The sequence below is a fragment of the Amphiura filiformis genome, chromosome 2, assembly GCF_039555335.1.
Source record: "Amphiura filiformis chromosome 2, Afil_fr2py, whole genome shotgun sequence".
NCBI lineage: Eukaryota > Metazoa > Echinodermata > Ophiuroidea > Amphilepidida > Amphiuridae > Amphiura > Amphiura filiformis.
The window spans coordinates 44,833,665-44,846,848 of NC_092629.1; the positions used below are offsets into that span (position 1 = coordinate 44,833,665).

The 13,184-nt window shown below is 36.1% G+C and overlaps 2 protein-coding genes across 3 annotated transcripts in view; both read right to left on the reverse strand.

Moving 5' to 3' along the window:
- The window catches only part of LOC140146271 (uncharacterized), a 27,742-nt gene extending 25,866 nt beyond the window's left edge, over positions 1 to 1,876 (reverse strand). Inside the window, exon 1 of the mRNA XM_072168057.1 lies at positions 1,575 to 1,876. Coding sequence (XP_072024158.1) covers positions 1,575 to 1,644 — 70 coding nt within the window. The 5' untranslated portion in view covers positions 1,645 to 1,876. The remainder of the gene's footprint in view (positions 1 to 1,574) is intronic.
- LOC140146269 (uncharacterized) overlaps positions 1 to 13,184 on the reverse strand; it is a 20,218-nt gene extending 7,034 nt beyond the window's left edge. The window contains exons 1-4 of one of the 2 annotated variants that reach the window (XM_072168054.1): positions 13,007 to 13,178; positions 10,315 to 10,419; positions 8,292 to 8,591; positions 6,297 to 7,321 (exon numbers count right to left, since the gene is read on the reverse strand). In XM_072168054.1, the coding sequence (XP_072024155.1) occupies positions 6,825 to 7,321; positions 8,292 to 8,591; positions 10,315 to 10,419; positions 13,007 to 13,076 (972 nt within the window). In that variant the 5' untranslated portion in view covers positions 13,077 to 13,178 and the 3' untranslated portion in view covers positions 6,297 to 6,824. Of the gene's footprint in view, positions 1 to 6,296; positions 7,322 to 8,291; positions 8,592 to 10,314; positions 10,420 to 13,006 lie in introns of those variants that run through there. The other variant, XM_072168053.1, reaches the window with a different exon arrangement.

Genomic DNA, 13,184 nt, shown 5'->3' on the forward strand with positions numbered 1-13,184 from the left:
AAGCTAGTGCCATCAGCGTTGCGGGGCTTGCTTTCATGAAAGTGACAAATCAAGTTGAGAATTTTCACTATCCCTTCTTTCCCTTTCCTTGGATATGTCCTGACGTATCACAGCCTGTGAGAGCATGTCAGTTGATCAAAACTGTTGATTTCTCGGGCCAAGCTTGTTATATAAATATATAGGCTGCAGGGAGACTTTGTGTCGTCTTTGCTTCTATTCATGACTAGCGCGGAATGGTTTCCAAGTAGTGGTGTTCTACGTATAGCCAAAGTAGCACATCTGTGTCTTGTGAATGATGTGGAAAGGTAGAAAGTTAACGAATCCTTTTGTGCTGATGCTGGCGAGAAACATTAGACGGAGGCGCCCTATTTAGTGTTAGCCTTGGATATTTAATTATTTTCATTTTCCACCGACTCCGGGTGAAAAGTGTCCAAAGCTAACATTAAATATTGCGCCTCCGCATAATGTATACGGTATTGTTGTCTCTGATGCCTGTTGAGTCTTGAAAGATGTTTCTTGCCAGCAGCATCACAAAGGATTCGTTAACTCTCTACCTTTCCCATCAGCTCATCCGCTACAGTAGGTTATCAACAAACGTTTTTGAATGTTATGAAAATGTTTTATACCCATTATATGTCCTTTGTATAACCCTACATTTAAACGTTTTCTGGCAACCTTTTCTAACCTTTTGTGAATGATGTCGAAACCCTTTTGTGTTTGCTGGGTTGATATGTACACCTGTACAACTGCAATTCAAATTCCCCGCCAATATCGACAATTGTAGGTGTACATATAGCAATGACTTTATGCAAATGAGACTACTAAATTCAAAGTACTCTAATGAAATATGTTGTGTGTTTTGAAAGACAAAAGTACAAACTTGTATTTATCAGGTAACAGTAATCAAAGTTGTGAGAACAATATAGTTGCAAGAGCATATTGAGCGTCCCTCGTATACCTCATTAACGGGCATCCTGGAGAGACATGACCATTGACTTTTTTATTCCTTAGTACCAGACAAACAACTTGTTATATTTTATAACTTGATCAAAGCATTTTCAACTTTAATCCCCCATATGACATGTAACCTCAATAACTAAATTTGCTGAAGGGTGCCTTCTTGGTACCCGGCAGATTCAGAATCTACACACACACACACACACACACAAATACTCGTACCAGTAGTATGCAACTTCACGGTTATACTGGGTCTTCAATGATTTCTATCTTCGACTACTATTTTTAGATCTCGTCTCCTTCTCGTGTGCTCTCTCGATCTCTATCTCTCAATGGATGCAACCACTTCAATAAGTTATTAAAACCGTTACTAAAGTTTGTCCGGATTTAATATATAAGGCGGCAATTACTCGACTTTTGTTTCTGCGCGCGTCAATAAAGTCCCAACTCACGCTCGCGTAAATTTACATATGCGTGCGCTGGTCACGCATTACACACAACTAGCGTTAGCACTGCGCCAACAGTGTGCACGCCATTCTATATCAATACACAGTGTTATGAGCCTTATTTTTTCCGCCTTATATAAGCCGAGCAAACTTTAATGTAGGCTTACTCACTTTGATTATCTTGTTGCTTACTGGGTAGCACCAGCGATACGATGAAAAGAAACACCAAAACCAACTTCATTTTAATAATATATAGATATATTTCAAACTAACGAAGGAAGTGTATCCAATGCTTATATCGACCGGCTGCTATATCAGGCTATGCGTTGAGCATTAACAAAATAATGTAATTACAACTATAACATTACCCCGGCGTTAAATATAACGACGACGTTAAGTTGGCATCGGTTTGCTATGTTATTACATGTTCTGTACATACTCCCGCCGTTGAGAAATTAAGTAACAGTGTGAAACCTTTGACATGCTGCTCTGCACAGCGTCTGTTTTAAAATTAACTGAAAGCAATTAATCATAAGTTTGAGTTTAAAAAGTTAAAACAAACATTATTGTAATAATTAGGTTATAATATATTTTATCATTATAGCCTATATTATAACAGTGATTGCTATTGTACACGCGCGAAGTGATGTTGATACAATAGCCTGTATCGTCTACTGCCAAGTTTTGAATTGAACTATTGAACAAGCACGTAGAACACGACTGGGTTGTTGTTGAGATTACACTTTGCAGGATTTATTTTTGGTGGAAAAATCACTGCACGTTGCCAAGGGTGTTAAGTTACTTTTGTCGCAGCGGGCATATGAGTGGTGGGGGAGGCCAAGTTGTACCAGTTCAGTGTATAATAATAAGATCGTATTTTTAAACTTTAGATCCCGATTTTGGATATTGCATGAGAGTATGTTTTCTTTACAAGTTGATGGAGCAACATACAATAATAGGTATTGGATGGTTTATCAATGAAGTGTTCCTCCGTTGGCTAAAGGTAACATGTTTTTAAACCCGTGGACATTTGGCGCGGACTGGGAGGTCGATTGTTGATTTGCCACGCCTTTGTATTGTTACTTCATACGGCATCGGCAACGCTGACTGATGTCGAGATCCCTTAAATTTAGGTTTTCTTGCGAAGTCAAACAGATGTGCCCAATACTACGCTAGTCTTATCTGGACTAGCGACTTGGACGGCTTGTCGAACTGAAGCAGTGAATTTAATATACGGACCTGTGCCACAAAAAAACCCTGATTTTGATTTTGTGATAAAATGAGCTGGAAGGTTCTTTTTGTGTATGATTTTATGAACTGATATTGTTTTAATTATCCAACGTCAATACTGCAAGTCCTAAGGGCCTAAGAGACAAAGCCCAGAGATAATGATAATCAGGTCCCCGGTATTGTTATATATAAATTTCATCGCAAAAGTAGCGTCATAAATAATTTTGTCGTTCAAGTTGTTTATAAAGTAGGGTTGCTTTAAGGGTAGAAGAGGTATTGTTGGTCGAAGCAGCCAAAATTTCGATTTTCATTATCTAAATAAAAATATTATTGAAAACTAATACTTTGATGTTTTGCAATACATATACTTTGAAAACTTGCTTGATTTATTGTTGTTAATAATGTTATGTACGTTTTACAAAAGTGTTGTTGTTTTAGCCCTCTTTACAACATAACTCAAGAACCACAGGACCTACAAAAGTATATCTGTGATATTTGAATTCTTCTACATACTCGCTATGAAATGATCAATGCATTTTTTGCCAAAGCTCACTACCATTCGCAAGATGCTGTGTTTATCTCATTCCTACATCTAAGCTGATTAACAGAATAAGAGTCTAATGACGTGAACAATTTTTTACGGAAAATGCATTCCAAGAAGCATGACATAGTTTTACAATGCCGGACTTTTTTATTCATATCTTTTCACCGCTTCTTTTTAGTAGTTAGAGTGCAAACAGAAAATTAGCAGCAAAGAAGTTCAATTATGTTGATACAAATACATGTACTATCATCGACGCCTGGGTGTGCCTTTTGCTAACAATGTTTATAGCTATGTAAAAACTAAAAATTACATTGTTCTTAAAAGTCACTGTGTTTGAAACGACACCAGGAACTTCATTTTGATAACATGTGTTGACAAAAGATTATACCGTCTACAGGAAGCAAAATAAGGACCAGTAGTCATAAGGGTCACTAGACATAATCTAAAATATGGTTTGCTAGTCCGAAACTAATAAGGTTTGCTCGTCAGATATTAATATCAAAGTATGTCATCCTTGTAAAAAACACCGAAAATCTCGACTATACCTCCAAACCAATTCATCACCATCACTACACACATTTTAACACCGCTTAACTTTTAATGTTATTTACGTGTTCACAAAATATTTTGCAAAAATATTTCTGTGTTTACTGGGATAGAATATTTTTCGTAGCAGTTTTGTGTTCAATGTGTATGACTTCATTGTACTAAACTGAATTGAATCATCTCCATGTGGAACATTGTTCCACCCCGTTCAATGTCATTTAAAATGATTCAAACACAGTCACAGTTTATACAATTTTGTAGTTGTAGAATTCACTAATGCATACCCTGAGATATGCATTAAATTAATAAAAGCTTACGATAGTGTAGCACTCTGCCGACGAAGTGCTCTCCCTTGCCACCCAAATGTTTCTATCACCTTGTCATATCAATAGCGATATGTTATGCATTCTATATTATGTTTTAGTTGTATGGTTTTTTTTTTGCCGTATAAAAGGCGTATCTTTATGGCATTTCAGCAAAAAAGCTATTAAAGTTATTATTGTCATAGATATCATAGATATCATAACCCTAATTCAGAGAGGGCATCGCAATTATCTGCAACATGCCGCTCTTGATGTAAAAATTGGGGTGATCCGGTTTATCTACAATAACCCAAATCTTCCCACCTCTTCAATTCCCATTAGTTTGATTAGATGTCCTACACTACGATGGTCATGACGAGAGTTTTAAAGTGTAGCACTAGTATAATAGAATTCAACTCGACTGCTCTGACTGACTGAGAGCGGAATTTACCACAAACGTAATGACATCTTGGCTCTCAATACTGCATTTCTTTAAAGTTACATTAACCAATGTCTTTTCTAGACAGGAAACTCACTACTTTTGGATTAATTCAAGAAAATATTACTTTCTCCGTGCATGTAAAGTAAAAGAAGAAATACGGGCTCTTTCTAACACAGTCCTTTTAATTCGGTTTTTACTCGAATAAAACGCACACGGATCTGTAGAAAGTTATAAACCTGTCGTTTCTAGTTTCCAGTCGTTTGTTATTTCCAGATGCTTTAACGTACTTTCTTGGAATAAAGTAATATACGCTTCGAAGAAACGTCAATCCTTTCAATTCGGATATTTGTGCTGAACTGTGCCAGCTGCTCTGACTGACAGAGAGCGGATTTACCACAAACGTTATGGCATTTTGGCTCCCCCTACTGCTTATCATTGTTTATGCTAGGTGTTTCATTGCTTTAAAGTTCCATTAACTAATCTCTTTTCTAGACAGGAAACTTGCTACTTTTTGATTAATTCAAGAAAATATTACTTTCTCCATGCATGCAAAGTAAAAGAAAAAACTTAAGCTCTTTCTAACACAGACCATTTTATTCGGTTTTGTAGTTTCGATAGAATAAGCCCTTCTTATCTGAACAGGTTTATCTTGAATAAAACGCTCCTATAATAGAGATAAAAAACTAATTTGCATCTGACGTCAGAGCAAAGACTGGTTGCCGATTTGCGCAGTACGTCTAGTCTAGTTTAGTCAGAATTTCAGACGCGAACTAGTATTTTTATCTCTGTCTTTCATTATACCACACGGATCCCTGCTGGTCAGTTGGAACAGATGTTCCCTGTTTTTATATTAATCCTTCACATCATAACAGAAAATGTTTTATATAAGCATTTTATATAAAACATTGTTATAACATTTTTGTAAAACATTTTCGTAATCATACCCAGAGTTTTTTTTATCATCAGAGAGGAAGACTTCTGCTCATCTTCTCTGGTGAGACAACACGGCTGGCTATCTTTCCATATCAAAGTTTCAAAATCGGTCATATCTATTTCCTCAATATATTGTTTTGATACAACTTATGAGGGGAAAAGTTTGATTTAAAATATTTCGATATTATTTTTTAACTTTTTAACTTTATCATGATTAACATAACTGTGTTTCAAAGCGTCAAACTATATCATTATTTTGTCCCAACAAATATAATCCAGGGAATAAAATATTCATTCATAGATTGATTTATTTTATTCAACCTGGGCCATTTCTACTGGTGCTAAATACATGCAGGACAGCGCTATCGCTAGGCTGCACATGCATTCTAATAATTTGTCTAGACTTATAATACATTATTCAAGCATCAGCAAGCACAATTTGTCACAAGATTTGAAAAGTAAATAGCCTGTGTACACACTGAACACAATGCGCATACAAGCTATAAAGTACACATAGCGAAGCTGTCAGTATAAAGTTATGACCTTTCTTTGGGCTATTAATTTAGCCCAAAGATTAGGAAAACTAGCAAAACTGGAGAACTGGTACTGTTCAAATAAAGACATCTGCAAATCTTGCTGCAATTTCCAAACAGTATTTCTATTACTTGAATAATTATTTTTGTTATTTCTTTTAAAACCAACACATCACTGCCTATAATGACTTTATCGTATTTACTTAAATATCAAAATCAAGTAATAATTACAAAACTCGCTGTCACCTCTGTGGGTTTTTGGGTATATAACGAGCACGAATATTTTCTGCAACGCTGCATGTGAAAAAGTAGGTCAATAGTCAGACAAATATAGGGCGGGTGCGGCTACGCCGCACCTCGCCCAAAAATGCAATTCGATATGTCTGATATGCTCTCAGGTCCCACGAAAAATACATAAAAACGTCGCTTTCCGAGCCCTAGCTTAACGAACCTTCAAAAATTATTATGTGTCCAGACCAGACCAGGATTCGTCGTGATTATATCAAAGACAAGCTAGATTTTATTTTATAAATATTGTGATATAAACTATTTTTAGGTGTAGATCTACTAAGTGCACATACTCTTCATTTGATAACATAAACGATCCTGTAACTTAATTAATATCCATAATAATATAGGCCTATATGTTTCTTCCGATTCTCCTGAATGACAGGCACCAATAAATTATAAGACTCGAACGAAGGGTGATCCGGTTACCATTTTATAAAATATAAAAATGGAAGCAACTGCTTGGAATATCAGAATGAACGAAATACGTCAAACTTTGTGTTAAGAAGTTAACAAAGCTGCAAGCATGAATTTTACAATAAGCAATTAAATAGCAAATTAAACCACGTGTTCAGATATAAGACATTTCTTTAAAAAAAATTATTATTTCGTGCAGACGACACATGTCAGCTCTGCTCCGTTGATATAAGGACCACATGGCAAATTTCCCGGATAAGTGCCATCATCACATCGCCCTTCAACTGGATAAAACAAAGCCCCATTCTGGTTAGAAGCACTACTATCCGATCTTACTTCTGGAGATCGGTCAACACAAACGAACTCAGTGGGACTATTGCGATCGTAGCGATCAGACATAAGGTATCCATGGTATTCTCTATTCCACCCCGATGGGCACGTCATTTTTGCCGGGATCATCATTAAGATGCCCCGATTGGTAGCAATGCAGACGGCACATGGAACGTCGTGGTCGTGTTTGCCTGCAAATGGTGGGAAGTCACTGATTTGGTATTCAGCAGAGTAGACATATCCCCTTGATGAATGCACACCTGCCTGGTAATTGTCATATTCAGGAGTGTCAGGAAGACACAGATAATTAGAACCACTGCCTGTATGGTCATACCGCTTCCCACCTGCAATACCTGTGAGTGTAATGGAGTAAAAATCATAATTAACTGTATGGCTCGTACTAATCGTGATTGAATTGTTTTTGCCCCGATGTCGTGTTTGCCTTACTTGTCTGTAGCTTTATTATGATCTATCTTCACAATGAAGGTGTACTACACTATGCCAAATCATTGTATCAAGGTAAACCCAATATTGAAAGACAAAAGACCCAATTCCTATCCACGTGTCCTCTTTGCATTGCCATTTATTTTCATCTAAAATTGACAGCAAAAGTTCAGTTTGTACTTAGGATTAATATGTGATTAATATTACTAACCAAAAATGCATCGAAACTGTTTTTGAATTCTAGAGTTTCCATAATCAAGATTACTGGGAGTGCGAGTTTTCCCAGCAAAATAGGGGTTCACCAGCATTAAACATATCGGTAATCCGAAATGGGCTGATTATGTTTATTTCTTTGCTTGTTTGTTCGCTTGTTTGTACATTTTTTGATTTGTTTTTGTTTGTTTTTTGTTTTTTAGATTTGCAATCTTTTTGCTAATTCGATTTTTCAATTGAACAATTAAATAATGGTAATTGAAATTCCAAAAATAAAAATGGTCACAATGGTCATGAGACAGCTCATATTTTCTGGAGATGACCTTTATACACCTTTATACCATAATCTGTTTCAATCCAGAGTATCCAACGACACATCACTGCTCCACAAAACTCTTTAAGTTTTATCAGTCACATACGAAACCCTCTAGACCCTGTGTTGTCAAGTTGGTGGGTAGTTGGGGGTCACATAATACCTTAGCATGATGATTAAATGTAAATGATTTTTATCATGTTAATTTTCTACCAAATATAATAAGATCTCCATCAGTGCAACGGGTTCTCATTTTGTGTTGACTTGGAATCTTTCCGACATAGTGCTGTGTTAAGGGTTGAATGTTGTGTGATGCTGTGTGTATCGTCTGAATTAATCTAATCTACACTTACCTGCATAACCCAGCTCTGATGTTGAAGGACAGGTAGTTCTTCCCCATCGAATGTACAAAGAACCTGTAGTACCGGCATTTATTCCAGGTGAACCTCGGGGCCCTACAGGACCTGGGAGCCCTGGTAATCCATCCACAGCGGAGAGTCCGATGGGTCCAGGTGGCCCCATCTTTCCCGGGGCACCTCTGGGACCAGCCGAGCCTTTTATACTTGAATCAATACCAGGCGGTACAGGAGGGCCTGGAGGGCCAGATGTAAGTTGATTTGTACCGGGAAGTCCTGGAGGGCCAGGAAGACCATCTGTTGAAGATCAAGATTGAAATTTTGAAAATTTTGTCAATATGAAATATGGATTGATTAATAAGAATTTTTTTGAACAAAATTCATGAAAATCACTTTAAAATTGGTGTATGGAATTATTATAGTTCGGGTAAATAAGATTCTTTCACAATGTTTGCAAAACTAGAAACTAGAAAATATTTATCGACGTCAATAAAAATCTGTCGACTGTTGTAATAATCACACAAAATATTTCGATCAGTACTAAAGAAGCTAAGCATTCTTCCATTCAAATGTGTGGTGATCACTCATGCATACTAAAGGGTAGTTTTCCTTTCTATAAGTGTTAACCTCAAATTGCTTTATTCGTATTGATAAATTCAAACTACTTTTAGGAATGAAAAGTATTGTTTTATTATCCTTATCATGAGATAAATTAAGTTCATGCTTCTTAGACTGGCTATGGGGTGGATTGTAGAGCAGTATTATATCAGAGATGTATACTGCCTGGCAATGTCATTTTAGACACCAAAACATAAGGAACAAGAAGTCAATCTCAGACCTGCGCTCAAAATGAATGGAAAAGAGTGTTTGATTGATTGTAGTTTGTATGGGTCTGTTGAATTATTAGTAAACGCCAATTAGAATATAAATGTGCCCAATGGGGTCCCCCTGTGATCATATGGGGTAATGGTATAATAATTGGAAATTGTTTCGAATTAATTTATAAGTATCCCGAGTTCCTCCAGATACAAGAAACAAAACGGTCAATATTTTAATAATTTTGGATTTTCATTGTTGGAGATATGGTGAAACAATTTAGGTCAACGACTTTTTGCATGTGGTCCAATTTTTCAAAAACCAGCGATCAGGTCAAAAATATAATGTCAATGACAGCAATAACGAACGATATGGGGCATTTGAAAGTTATAGACCATTAAGATGCCTCCGTGATATAGAAGTATCAGTTCTTTTGCCCAAAAAGTGAACGGAGCCACAAGTCGGAAATGCTAATTGAAGATGATACCACAGTTTAATCGCGCCAATGAATTTCATAATCGACTGGAAAGCCCAGGACCCTCACACTAAAAATGCGCGAAGGAGTTGTGTGGCACATTGACACCCGTTTTTTTAAATTATTTCCAAAAATTCAACAACATTATTTCCCAATCATATGAAGTGTCTGCCTTTTTTGCTCCTCTTAACCCTTCTTACCAAATGACCGCGTTTTTCGTTCCGTGTCAAATTTCTCACCAAAAAAGATCTGTAGTTTCGAACTTGTGTCCGCACATCCCCGTCACTTCAAATCAAGTGCCCCGGGATGGATTTAGCAAATAGATCACACACACGCTATATATACATATTGTAGAAACTCTTTAGGGGTAATAACTCATTCAGCCTGCACAAAGCATGCTTCCTGCATGATCAACATGACACCTGTTACCAACTGACAACATTTGACAACCAATTGGTACAGACTGAGGTCACTTTCTGGAAAGCAGGACTCGTTAAGGTCATCATTCTGATGTACACTCCTCCTTCGTAGTGCTAGGGTTAAGGTCATCATTCTGATATAACCAATTCCCCATCAATGCCATATATTGCCCTTACTTAGCTGTATGTCAAACTGGTAAATGGTCATTTACGAAATCTGTAGCATAATGATCAGTATCGGTTTTTGCAGACAATCGCATGCGATCTATATACAAATTACCAATATGAATTCCTATTACTATAATCTTACTTTGTCCATCACGACCATCTCTTCCTGGAAGCCCTTGGAAGAAGTACTTGCCGAAATCGATATTTCTATTATCTGTAGCTGGTGAGACTGTAGAAGAGTCGCCATCTAGGAATAAAGAAAGGACACGTACTTAACCCTATTGTTTAAGTTAGGTGCGAGTATATAGAACAGAATGGGTAAACAGTGTTAAAATGAAATATTCAAACCGAATTCTTTCTCTTTAGTGTCTTTCTATATTTTCAAAGTGAGTGTCAGACAGATAAAAGCTGGTTCGTTGAGTAGAAAACATGAAAAAGATTAATTATCATTAAATTACTTTTTGCCATCTTGAACGATTTCCTTAAATTTTTATTTTGTTATTCTTCAATTTTTTTTCTGAAAATAAATATCGTAGGACGAAAATTGACAGTGCATCTTAAAGGTATAAGTCCACGGATTAGTTTAGTAATCGTTTTTAAACATTTGTTACTAGTGTTTGAAATTTTTACTACATTCAAGCAACATACCTTTTTTAAAATTCACTTTGGAAAGCATACTATCAACGGATTTCGTTAAAATTTTGGATATATGTTGCTAACACATTAGAGAAATAGTGTTGATAATTTATGTAAAATATGAATAAGTGGTCCCTGATTTCTTTTATGACTTCATGAAGTTGGTGATTTTCAGTGCTCCACACCTATCAAAAACGGATTGGTTAAAATGCGTCTAGTTTCAATGCTGAGCAATATTTTATATTTTTTAACTAGCAACTAGCAACTGAAACCTAATTGAGCCATAGGTAAAAGTATTTCCATGACCAAACTACAGTAAGGTTGAAAATAATACGTTTTCATATGCTTCACTTTTGTGATTTTAGTACCTATTTTACCTTTGTTTGTCCAATTCATTTCAACTAGACAATCTAAACTGCCTGATTTATGGTGAACAATAATGGGGAAAATTACAAGCCAAATTGAAGTATTGTTTCATAATTCCAAATATCTCGAGAATAAAAGTATGGAATCTGGCGCGGATTTTGCAATTTTGAAAACCGATAACACAGTGTTGTTGTTATACTCTGTTTAAACCTATACCTTTTTTTATTAGTGATAAGGAATTATGTTGAATATATCCAATTTTGAGTATGCTTTATCACCCATTGTTCTTTACATAATAAGAGATTGCAAAATTAATCAACTACACAATTTAACAAATCGTACCTGGTTCGGTGAGGTAACTACTGATTATTAAATAAAAAGGGGGGGAGGGGTAGTGAAATCGCAAACATTTCTTCCAAACCGAACCCTGTGTTTCATGTGTATGTAATCAATGTAGTTAGTACACCAGAGAGAGGCTATGAATTAAATAAGAAATTTGAACTTCAAAAGGTTCGTTAAATTTTAGTATGAGACTTAGTATAGCAACTTACTCACAAGGTTACTGTTCCGCATCGTTATATTTAGTCATATTTATAGAGCCTAGAGTTTTTTGCCTAAATTGTCCTTTTTTAATACTTTTTTGGTACTTTTTAAATCATGCATACCATCAACGCATGCGCATAATTAATATTTTTATTGTAACAAATTCTATTGTCCTGACTATGATCTCCCATATCATACCAATAATCATATTTGTTTTTGTTTCATTTTGGATATAATTTTGATTCTTGTTTCTACCTTGTGTGCTCTTCTCTCACGGACGATTTTCACCCCATTTTGTTTGCCATTAAAGCATATTTTTGATGAGTTTAAAAGATGGTCACTTTCCTAATCTGTTAATGGATACATTTCTTCTTTCACAGTTATCAAGTGAATTTACTCATATTACCTCATACCAAAAATAGGGCTAGCAAACTGCTTTGGTACTTACATCTGCTTCAATTATTACACATTCATTACCTGCAATTCAAATTTCCCGCCAATGTTGACAATTGCCAGTGTACATATAGCAATGCCATAATGCAAATGAGATTACGTAATTCAAAGTACTCTCATGATATATGTTGTGTCTTGACAAAAGTACAAACTTGTATGTATCAGTCATCAAGTCATACTTGAGCGGATATAAATAATACAGTTGCGGGAGCATATTGACCGTCCCTCGTATACCTCATTTATTGGGCATCCTGGAGATACGTGCTATTGATTGCTTTATTCTTTAGGACCCGACAAACAACTTGTTATATTTTATAACTTGATCAAAGTATTTTCAACTTTAATCCCCCATATGACCTTTGACCTCAATAACTAAATTTGCTCAATAGTGCTTTCTTGGTACCCGGCAGATTCAGAATCTACACACACACAAATACCAAATAGTATACAACTTCACGGTTCTACTGGGTCTTCAATGATCTCTATCTTCGATTACTATTTTTTAGATCTCGTCTCTTTCTCGTATGCTCTCTCGATCTCTATCTCTCAATGGATGCAAGCACTTCAATAAATTATTAAAACCGTTACTAAAGTTTGTTTGGCTTTAATATATAAGGCGGAAATTATTCGGCTTTTGTTACTGCGCGAGTCAATAAAGTCCCAATTCACGCTCGCGTAAATTCACATAAGCGTGCGCTGGTCACGCATTACGCAACACAAAAGTAGCGTAAGCACTGCGCCCAACAGCGTGCACCCCATTCTATATCAATACACAGTGTTGTGGGTCTTATTTTTCCGCCTTAAAGCCGAGCAAACTTTAATGTAGGCTTACTCACTTTGATTATCTTGTTGCTTACTGGGTAGCACTAGCGATGCGATGAAAAGAAGCACCAAAACCAACTTCATTTTAATATGTAGGTATATTTCAAACTAACGAAGAAAGTGTATCCAATATACTTATATCGACCGGCTGCTATATCAGGCTATACGTTGAACGTTCATCAATGTAATTTA